At 30.9% G+C, this 12149-nt stretch overlaps 1 protein-coding gene across 1 annotated transcript; it reads left to right on the plus strand.

Moving 5' to 3' along the window:
- The first annotated feature begins 1226 nt into the window (after positions 1–1226).
- Positions 1227–6094, plus strand: LOC148608434 (metalloproteinase inhibitor 2-like). The gene is made up of 5 exons (XM_088545431.1): positions 1227–1486; positions 2492–2571; positions 3883–3988; positions 5415–5551; positions 5804–6094. Exons 1-5 carry the CDS (start codon positions 1324–1326, stop codon positions 5930–5932), a joined length of 615 nt encoding a protein of 204 aa, XP_088401557.1. The 5' UTR covers positions 1227–1323; the 3' UTR covers positions 5933–6094.
- The last annotated feature ends 6055 nt before the right edge of the window (positions 6095–12149 follow it).

The following is a 12149-nucleotide window of genomic DNA, read 5'->3' on the forward strand; positions in this document are numbered from 1 at the left end:
CACAGACATTGAACAAATAATAATAAAATAAATAAATTAAAAAAAATAAATAAATTAACAGTATTTTGTATACAATCAGCAATTGGCAATAAATAATGGCGGAATTGCCATCAAATTTTTCGAAAGGAATGATGAAATGTGTTTTGATTGGGCTTATCAATCATTAATCCTGATGTTTGGTTTTTATAAACTGAACAACGCAAATCAAATGAAAAGTTAGACAACATTGCCTCAATATATGCAAAGGAATGGCTTAGGAAAATTATGATTAATAATACATAGAAAAAATTATCAAATCCAAGATAAGTTTTAAATTATGTAGGGAAGGCCCGTCAAGTTCAAGATGAACAAGATATTAGTATATGTATACACGTAAATACTACATATAAATAATATGTAGACATTATGAAAATCCAGCATCTATATTCTGTTTGTCGAAAGCAGAACATTTGTCAATAAAATACAGATATCGGATTTAAAACTTTTTAAGGCATAGTATGAGACGTATTTTTTTTCATATAACCTTGTTCTAAAAACCTGTCTCAAAAGTATCGTTGACATTTTAAGAAGTCAGAATAGTCTCCACCTGCTTTGCCATACTTAACAAATGAGGAATATAAACAACATATGCAGGGGAAGCTGGTTTATTTGTGCACAAGACAAAACAAAATAATCAATTTTAAATCACAGTTGTCTCGTTTGTCATATGTTTTTTTAATGAGATTCAATGTAAAAGGGTAGCCGCGTCAGTTTCACAATATCTCTCTTAAACCAAAACCAAGCCAAGCCAAGCAAAATATTTTACGTATAACTTCATGTTACTTGTATCACTTCTTATTATTAAATTACAAATATAGCACATTAAAGTTATCTAAAAAAAAGATACCAAAGAATTTATATTCTTAAAGTTTTATTTAATTTAATGGAAAAAAAAATGTAAGCTTAAATTCAAAAGATTTTGACACTACAAAATTTAAGTTGGTAATGTAAAAATATAACAAAGAAACGCAATCGTAATTACATACGTTATGGACATTTTTCTAAGGGAAATCGGGAGTTTTCTTTGGGAAAGGGGGTTATAGATGTTGTAAATGAGAGTTTTATACGACTCAAAAACTGTATCTTGAAATTCTTTTTTTTTCCTATATGATTTGCTATTGCTCAGGGACTACATGACTCAGTGCCCTTCTATAAGAACAATATCCAAGTTGTTATGCAATCATATAACCCATGCATATTAATGCAATTATAACATAGAGGATTAAATTTAATTATACGTAACAAAACTAAGAAGGTTTAAGCAGCAGCTTATATTAACGCATAATGTATGAATTCAGATTTATCATTTGTCACAAAATGGCTTTCTATGTAGGAGGATATTTGATTCTTCTGTTATTGTCAATGGTAAAAATATCTGAGGAATGTGGATTTCCGGGACCACCGTTTGTGATACATCCACAGAACTATTTTTGTGATGCAAAGTATCGTAAGTACCTTAAGTTTAAAAAATCAAATGTGTTTAAAATAAAGAGTTGAAGACGAAAGGGTTTAATTTTTTTTTCATAAATGATACTTCGACATCCAAAAACATTATTGCAGACGATATTTCAGTAACTTTTCTGTCCTTTCGTAGATTTAAATACTAGAAAAAAGGTTAAATGAAAAATTTACCACCGTATGTTATGAATCATTTGTGAAAAAAGCTTGATTAAGTATGCAAATGTGTCATTCATGATCTATCGTAAACAGCCATAAAGCCGTAATTGTAGTGACATTTTGTAGCGTAGTGCGTAGGTTTTTAATAATCACGATTTCTTTACGAATAATTACAATCGTAAGGTGCAAATATATGTAAACATTCTCTAACAAAGCGAACAATGTTCCGAATAGTTGTTATTTTTTTTTTATTCCAAATGAGTTGTTTCGTTTTCGTACAGAAACACCCTTCAGTTCTTTACGTAAAAATATGCTTAGTGTATTTGTTACAGTAACTTTATTTTCAAAAACAGGCACTTTTCGTTGCATTTTTGCGACATTTTGTAGCCGAGAAATTGAAAAATTTACAAATAAAAACCCCTGGGTTTAGTTTATCTATATTTATTTTTCGTTGACTCCAATGTTATGAAAAAGTAGCACGTTGCATCCTATCGTTTACATCACAGTGCATTGGTCTCTTTGACATATACGCCATATCTATTCTCATTATATATGTGCACAATTGTCATTGCAGCTATAATTTTTTCAGACTCAAAAGTAATACAATAAAATTTAAAGAAAAACTGTTAGTGCAAATAAACTACTGTACATTGATTATTCATCTAATATCATACATGACCCTTCCGGATGCACTTCACTTTCCAGGGATAAAAATTCCATCAGAGGACTCGCTTTATTTATCCTGTAGTTTCTAATGAATATGACAAATTTTGATTTCCTTATGGCACAGTAACAGTAGACAAACGTGTTGTACGAATCATATTCTTTGTTTCAGGTATGACGGGCAAGATTATCAGTTCTGACCAGGCGAACCTTCAGAAAATATACAAAGTCAAAGTGTTAACTGTTATGAATGTAATTATCTAAATTTTAACATTTAAACCAAAGTTTGTCTATACATTCATTTAAAAGAACATTTTTTCCATACAAAATAAATAATTAAGGGATACCAACTCTTTTATTCATAAGGCATCATTGATGTTATAAGGTAAGTTATTTGCATATTTTGATTAAATAAATTAAGGTGGTCAATATTTGATACATAAATTCCCTTTACAAATATTATTAAAACATACCATATTGAAAAGTGAAACATCTATTTTATCGTGCAATTTCATAGTTAATGTTCTAATGAAAACTATCATCGGACAACACCTGATTTGGTGATCTTCTACTTTGTATGGGTTCCATTTAAACTAGCCGGTAAAGATGCACACTCTGATAAATCTTTATCATATCTTAACTTATTTTTACAAACATTGACCACTAGGCATTGCAATTATATCATGGGTTTATTTTTCATTCGTTTTTTTTATTCTATTGATTTTGTATTCTATTTGAGAGTCTGGCCATTGTAACAGATGCTTAGTTTTTGGTACCATTTATTGAATATAGGATTTGTATAACTATTTAAACCATGAAAATATTTGTTTCTTTGTAGTCCGGCTATCAGTCATTTTTTTTAGAGAGGAGCTTATTGTGTCTGTTAAATGTGTAAATCTGCAAAAGCAATAATCAACGCAACATATACGATTTTAGTTTCGATTTCAATGAATATACTACCACACAGCTGTCAGTTTTTAAGGTAGAAATGAAATTGATTCTAATGATTGAAAATAAAAATAAACAGCTAATTAAAATATTTCCAGGAAATATTCATTTCTAAAATTTGGCTTTTTCCTCAAAATGCTGAAAACGTTGCATCGTGATGTAGATTTGTATAATCATTGGTTTCTGAATTTACATTATATTAAGATTTTAAGGCAAACTATTCTACATCTTCGTGTCTTGCTCACTCCTAATAACAAAATAAAGAAGATATATCGAACAAAAAATTAGTCAGACGTTGTTACTCACTATGCGCACTAAAAGTTGAATAAAAAGAAATTAACGTCCAATCCTTGTTTTTTTTTAAATCTTGAATACATCACAAGTAATTTCTGTTACAAAAATTAACTCTTTAAATTTCTATTATTTAAATTTTCATGCCATGGTTATTCCACAGTTGACAGTTTCCAACATTGCTTTTGAAATGACTGACAGATTAATGGAATGCATCTATAGATTTAAAATGTTTCCTTCAATTATTTGTTAATATTATGTTTTGAGTACAAGTTTTGACACTTTCGAATGTAACTTTTCAATATATATTTTTTGAAAATACAGGGATTTAAACAGTCTGATATTGGAAAGGAAGTAAATATTTATACTCCTAGTAGTAGCGCAGCTTGTGGAATAACGTTGACTGTGGGAAAGATTTACGCTCTTGGGGGTGAGTTATAAAGAGTAATCAAGGGAACCAAGGTTATAGCGGTAATTAAAAGAATGTAATCCAGGGACAAAGACCACACATGGAAAACAGGCATACACAACAAAGAACATAAAGCAACTAAAATCATACATACAAAGTAACAAAAGTAAATGAGCAACTCAGACTCCACTAAAAACTGGGAGAATGGACCAGGTGCATTAAACATCAAATTATAAACATTAAATTTTGGATTTAAAAAACATACCCCCGCATTAGCAAATTAATCTGTCACAATTGCAATTCAAAGGAACATAAATCTTTGACATGCTGATTTAAATAGAAAAATGCTACTTTAATCCATGATAAAATCTGGCATCGTGTGTCAATCCAAAAAGGATGGAATATATACGAGTTCTAACTACGAACGTATTATGGTCGTCATCATGAACTCCTGGATCGTTTCTGATGTATCCATTTGTACCACAAAAACTGGTTTGTTAACCCTGTGTATGGTATTATTTCCTCTTTTGTCTATCCGGGCGTGATGTTTGAAGACAAAGTGGATGAGTGTATCTCTAACGGCAAAATATTCTTGCCCTACCGGTGCAACTAGTACATTCTTCAAGTTTTGAATGTATTTCAGGTTGCTTGTATACTTTTGTAAGAGTAAGTTTACCCTACCGGTGCACTTGGTCCGTTCTCCCAGTTTTTAGTGGAGTCCGAGTTGCTCATTTACTTTTGTTACTTTGTATGTATGATTTTAGTTACTTTATGTTCTTTGTTGTGTATGTCTGTTTTCCATGTCTGGTCTTTGTCCCTGGATTACATTCTTTTGATTACCGCTATAACCTTGGTTCCCTTGATTAATCTTTGCAATTATCTACTTACAACTTTGGTGGTTATTTTATGTTCTTCATTGAATGTATCTATTTGTATCCATTTTTCTTCTTTCACTTGTTATTCTTGGATTGTGTTATTTTCGATTTATGGTTCCCTTTATTACCCGGTTTAACATTTTTTGTCATGACATTTCTTTCCAACATTTTGCTGCACAGAACAAAACACCATACTAGACGAATTTCTCCCTTTTTTTCTGTTTTACGGCGAACCTGAATGTATAGTCTCCGTACAGTGCTATCCATTTTTAAAGAGAATGTATTTTGTTAAAACTTACTATGACGACTTTATCATCGACGTCTGAAAAGTGGATGTGTTAACCATAGACACATTCGGTCCAAATAATGATAACACAGAAAGGAAAACAAGCAAAATAAAACAAAACAAAATAAAACAAACCAAAACATTTAAAAAAATCATAACAACAACAACAACAACAAAAACAAAACAAAAAAACAAAACAAAACAAAAAAACTAAAAGAAACACAAACACAAAAACAAAGCAAATTCGTATACTGAAGTTATATTTACCTGATTTCTCTGGTTACAGCAAATAAGAAAGACGGAAAGCTTGTTATCCGTATGTTCATGTTCTACTATGAATATTTTAACATGACTGTACAGCAGCACATGTACATGATGAACAAACATGGAAAATTGTCTTACAAAGCAAATTGTAGATGCAAGGTAAAGGTATTTTAAATAACTGTTTTTTTTTTATTACATCAACAATATTATTAATCATACATTGATAGAGGCATGATAATTATTCAAGTTACAAGAATACACTAATTTCTATATATTACATGCGAGAGAGATTTCTTTTTTCACATTAAGACTTTTTTTTAAAGTATATATTAGTTGAAGACATCTCATATTGTGTTTAGACAGGTCAACAAAGATTTGTCAACTGACATATAATTGTTTCAAATATTTCAGGTATCGGCCGATACCAGTGACAGAACATGTGTTCCTGGAGAAAACGCATCATGCTATATAAATAATGCAATCTGTAGTTACAACAGACAAAGAGATAAATGTAATTGGATCAATGGCGATACTTGTTAGGATTTACTTGTAGAATATCTTGAATTAAATGTGCACGTAATTGCATGTGATTGTACATTACAAATTATATTTACCGTTTACTCACTATGAAGAATTTGTTTTGTACCCTACCATATTAAAATACTGATCAATAAATTCATATGTTTGAAATATGTAAATGTGGTCAAACATTATTATGTGTGTTTGACAAACTTTCGATGATTGATCAATGGATTGATTGTTGGGGTTTAACGCCCGAACAACAATATTTCAGCTATATTCAGACGATACAAACCTTCAAACCCATATGCTTTGTTTTATACGTTATTCCGCGCGTCAACCTTTAAAACAATTTTTTCTATCATTTTATCTTCCAAAAAAAAAAACAAGATATGTTATCTTTTTCATTGAGGTCATGTGTATTTTTGAAAGGAAAATTCATTTTTGTTTTTTTGTTTGTGATATATATTTCTATTTATTCATTTAATTTGATATATTTTTCTGTAATACTTTGTGTAACAGAAACTCCAACAAATAAACATACAAAACTATATGAAGAAATAAACACATAAATAAAAAATGCATACAGAGAAACCATTGTTAAATAAACTATTTTAGTTAACATTCAATCCACAGAAATTAGTTGCCTTTTAAGTATTTCATTAAAAAAAAAAAAACAAAAAAAAAAAAAAACAAAAAAAAAAACGAAAATATAAATGAATAATGAAATCAAATTTATATCGTTTTGTACATTTCATGTAAATGAAAACAAGAGGCTCCCAGGAGCCTGTCTTTCAAGGGCAATATATTTAAAAAGAAATTGTCCAACAATTCTTCACCAAGAAGACTTTGGTAGCACTTTTCATAAGGATCATTTCAATTATGAATGTTTCTTTATATCTATTATAATTTGCAAGATATTGGCTGAAAACTATGAACAAAAAAACCGTCATTTTTTTTACTTTCAAGGGCAATAATAAGGAGTCGAGTCATTTGACAACTTTTATGCCTGAAGACTTTTGTAGTCCTAAAAATATGGATCATTTCTATGCAGGATACCCCAAGGAACTTTCATACCACGTTTTGGTTGAATTATTAAAGTAGTGTCAGAGGAGAAGATTTTTGAAAGAAATAATATAAAAAATAGCAAAAACCATTGGAAAAGGGTAATAACTCCAACATGGCTTAATGGATTAAAATGAAAATTTAACCGCAGATAGATCTCATCATGGTAAACGCTTTTGTCTATGCCAGAATTAGCTAAACCTAATGGTTTTGGAGATATATGCAAAAAAACTATTGTCTGACCCCTATGTTCTATTTATAGTAACAGCGGCCATGTTTTCTGACAGATCAAAAATCCCCACATCAGTTCTTTGCACGATACCCAAAGGAACATTCATTGTAAGTTTGGTTCCAATATTCAAGTATTTTCAGAGAAGAAGAGTTTAGAAAAAATGTTAACGACGACGGACGACGGACGCTAAGTGATAAGATAGCTGAAGTGGCCTTCGGCGAGGTGAGCTAAAAAAATCCCCAAAAAACAACAACAACAAATTACCGAACACTTACCGAATCAATAATTAAGTACAAAATAAATCTGACAAAATATATATTTCATGTAGCTAGTTCCACAATAGTCCTGACTTTGTACAGGCATTTCAAGCGGAAAAGTGGGTCAAATCTAAGTTTAACAGCGCGCTAAACCCCCTCCATAACAGTGATTATATAGCATTTGCATGCTATAGAGCTATAATCAGTGGTTATATCAGTAGAAAGAAAATTTACGACAGGCAATTGTATCTTATTGGTTTAAAAAAAAACCCCGAGTATTTTTCAATCTAGGACTGATATCTGAATAAAGATTATGGTAAGAGACCCTTTGAAATACATTTCTTCATGCATCTAAATCTTTTAAGCAAACATTTATGGCTTTCAGAGTAAATCAGAGTAGTTAGTATTTGCTTTACCATAGCGAATCGATTGTGAAATATTAACATCTTATGCAGGAGATGAAGGTATATTGATGCACAGGTACGGAAAATTCATACTTGTAAAACTAAATTCGTCTCTTTTTATCATGAATATTAGTTCTAAGAATACCTCTTTTTGTGGCGTAAGATATGTAGGTTCAAACACAAGCTGAACAAGCTGTTTCTGTAGTGTCCTTTATCTCGATCTCTGGTGGATATATTGAAGGTAACCATTTACCAAATGAAGGGTTGTTAGTGGACAATACATCATCAATATGCATTTGGAACTATAGTGATTTTATTAGTGGTGAAAATAAATCCGGGACAAATTACTAGAATGCATAATGTTGCAAATATGCGTTCGAATATTTTTTAAAAAGAAATTTCATAATGACATTTTTCTTTCTTTTTTGTCAATAACTAATCCTCGATCCGATCTACCAGCTGTATGCCTTATCATCACTTGTGGATAATATGGAAGATATTATTATTAAAGTTTGAAGGCCCTGGAAAACGCCTGTGAATAATGGTTTATTGGGGCACTAGTGAAAGTTCCAAATTATTCAATTATCAAGTGTCGAATCATACTCAAGTCATTGTACACTTTTATTATGCATTACAATCCAATACAATAAATGAGTTAGTTAATCTCATCATACAGGCTTCAATAAAAATAACAATATAATAATAAAAATAAATGTAAATAATGAGTACATTGAAAGGTATTAAAAACGCTTTTGCAACAGCTGAATAAAAAATAAATGATATATTATAATTAATTAGGGAGAAACATTAAATCACAACTTCACTGTTCTGTTTAGAAATCCTTGAAATCAGACAATGATGTATATAGAGGAGAAAAGTCCTTTTTCTGTTTAATATTGACTTGTCGGAGTATGTGGTCCACCCCCACTTTACAGTGATCATCCACAAAATCTTTTCTGTATTGCAAAATATTGTGAGTACGTTTAGACAACAAGGCAAAAACATGTTTTGAATATTTACCTTTTCTTTGTTAAAAAAAGTATTTTTCATTTAATTAATTTTAATGAATAAGTACAGTTTAGGTAAATCTTGTGTGCTAGTTTTATTAATTTACAGATGTATTTGTTTCTCTAGTGATGCTTATAATAAATTCATACAGTTGTAGCTCTTAACATGTCATAATGTGCTCAAATTTATTTTTAAATCATACCTTTTACACGGAAGAATCTGTTTTGCCGAATCATACAGACGTTTGTTTATTTAATAACATTTTAAATGGCATAAAAAATATGATTTTCGTATCAATTTTATATACTATATATATGGTAAAATAAAAAATTTGGTTTAAATAAAATGCTTCCCAGGACCCAGCTTAATACGACCGCAGAGATCGAACCTTAACAGTTTAGATAAACCATTAAAACTTGATACAGCTGTGAATTCTGATTAGGATTATGTATTTACTACAGGATACCAAATTGACCAGAATCGTAATGATCACCTTTTGGCTTTTATTCTTAATTAGGTCAAATTTAAACCTGAAATCAACTCATTTTTTGCTCCTTATTCTTCATTGGCTCTACCCACCCCAACCCCTAAATTTGAATCCTGGACTTCATTTCTTGGTATGGCACCGTATAGTAAAATCTATATGAGATTCATTCACTTCTACTCAAATTGTGATCCGGACATCCAGCCCTTTTTAACCTCCAATTAAACAAAAGGTTCAAGTCTTTACCTCAAATATCAAGTCCAGTCTTCTTTGGGTGGTATAGCAGCGTGTAATGCAATTTCAAGGAGATCATTTCATGAACAGTTATGTTAATATCTGGACATTAGGAAAATGCAAGTTTCTGGTCCCCTTTATGACTCCTAATTTCTAAAATTTTCAAATTTTAAACCCAAAAATCTATACCAGTATTGTTATTTTGAAATTGAATATTGTGCAACAATATCATAAACGTACATAATCTTTTACTGGAGTTAAACTTAATTAAATGCTTGTTTCTGGTCCCTTTTGGCCACTAATTTAGAAACGGTTAAGGTCATAACCCCAAAGATCAACAAAAACAAACAACAAAAATAAACAAGCATTAAAAAAAAAAAAAAAAAAAAAAAAAAACAGACTGACGAACAAAACACACACAAAGCGGAATGTGTTTTATAACAGTTTGTTTCCAGCTTTTCCTTACTCATTGAAGCACGTGTACAGCATATCGCTGCTGATGAGAAGTTACTCATTGAAACCCGTGTACAGCATATCGCTGCTGATGAGAAGTTACTCATTGAAACACGTGTACAGCATATCGCTGCTGATGAGACGTTACTCATTGAAACACGTGTACAGCATATCGCTGCTGATGAGAAGTTACTCCTTGAAACACGTGTACAGCATATCGCTGCTGATGAGAAGTTACACCTTGAAACACGTGTACAACATATCGCTGCTGATGAGAGGTTACTCATTGAAGCACGTGTACAGCATATCGCTGCTGATGAGAGGTTACTCATTGAAGCACGTGTACAGCATATCGCTGCTGATGAGAAGTTACTCATTGAAACACGTGTACAGCATATCGCTGCTGATGAGAGGTGACTCATTGAAGCACGTGTACAGCGTCTAAATTGCAATATTATATGATTATTGCTATTCTATTTAAAAATTACCGTCGATGTCCCTGGTAGTGGACCAAAAAGTATTCACCAACCAAGTAGTGGTCTCGAATCATTTCATGTATTATTAATCGAAATTTGCAACAATGCAAGTTTTAAAATTCATTAAACCCCAAGGCTTCATTCTCTGTATTGTACATGGTAAATCTTCGTGGAAGTGGATTAAGCCCTCTATTCCGATAATTTTGAGTTTGAGATCTTCATGTTTACCATTGTTTGGTGATTTAAACTTTCGTTTATGTATGATTTTAATGCTGCTGATGATAGTTTATTCCTTGAAACGCCTGCACAGCATATAAAAAACGTATATTATTTGATTTGTACCTGTGTATTTGTGCAGTGATGATAGGCAAAGTTCTGAACTCAACAGACATCAGCGGAGAAAATAGTGGAAAAATATATAGTGCCAAGGTGTTTGCTGTTAGAAAAGTAATTCATTTTCATATTCTCATACAATAGAAATTACATCTTCATTTTAATCATTATCAATTTAGTTTTTATTTTATTTACATTATGACTAGTTTATGTGACAATACAATTAATGCAAGATGTGATATTTATACTTGTTGATAAATATAGTACATATATTGAACATACACAGACGCAGAGCTAACGAGTTACGAGAATAAATCCGAATGACGTGTTTAAACAAGAAATTAAGGTACACAATAGATGTTCCTATATAAGACAACAGAAACCTCTCTTGAAGAGGTTGGTGTATCTTTGCCTTGAAATAAAATAATGCAAAATCTATGTGTTTGTTTAGGGATTCAAGCTGTCTTTTGTTGGTAAATTAAAAAGGATATACACACATCCGCATAGTTGTGGTAATATACCATTAATACACGGAGAAATTTACGCCATCGCTGGTACGTCTTTACATATCTTGACTTTATTTTCATATCAGTTATTCAAAACGCTGCAAACAGTTATTTTTCAATCGAAGGTCAAACAGGAACAATCCACTTTAAAGTGAAGGTATTAACTGATAAAAATGTCTTAGAAATAATTTTCATTGAGAACTACAATCTTAGAGTTAGAAGGAGACATTAAAACAGCAAAAATTGATTACATTTTAAGAAATATTGCATCACGATCAAACAAGGCACAACTTATTATGAACCATGACGTATTTAGAATATAAATGGCATATACACAATTATATGATTAGCCGTACGTGTGCAGATTTATCTTCAAATGCAATACTTGTTTTAATATGATAAATTTATAATATGACACCCAATTTATAACATTAGAGAATCACGGAAATTGAAGAAAGTGTTGCCTCCGTGCTTCCTTATACTAAACTACATCTTGCAAAAAAATGTAATATATGTCATCCGCATTATTGAACTACACATTTGATTTTAATCGTATACATATTTTCTTGAACGCGTCTTGTTGTTTCTTGTTGTTAAAAATAGCTTAAATGATCGGCTAATATCCTTTTTCATTATACTAGTTATTTGAATGAATCACAATTACTTACATTTCATTTTGTCAATGTATCTTACCATTTGATTTACAGCAAGGAAAAACGGTAATCACTTTGCCACAGAAGAGAATATGTTTCGTTTTAAGTATTAAAGAATGACCATGCAAGAAAA

The sequence above is a fragment of the Perna viridis genome, chromosome 9, assembly GCF_037379345.1.
Source record: "Perna viridis isolate PV_CMFRI_1.1 ecotype Kerala chromosome 9, ASM3737934v1, whole genome shotgun sequence".
Classification (NCBI taxonomy): Eukaryota; Metazoa; Mollusca; class Bivalvia; order Mytilida; family Mytilidae; genus Perna; species Perna viridis.

Coding starts and splice junctions, on each gene's coding strand:
- LOC148608434 (XM_088545431.1), top strand. CDS start 1,324: ATGTATGAATTCAGATTTATCATTTGTCACAAAATGGCTTTCTATGTA. Junction 1,487..2,491: donor TTTTTGTGATGCAAAGTATC/GTAAGTACCTTA, acceptor TCTTTGTTTCAG/GTATGACGGGCAAGATTATC. Junction 3,989..5,414: donor AAAGATTTACGCTCTTGGGG/GTGAGTTATAAA, acceptor CTCTGGTTACAG/CAAATAAGAAAGACGGAAAG.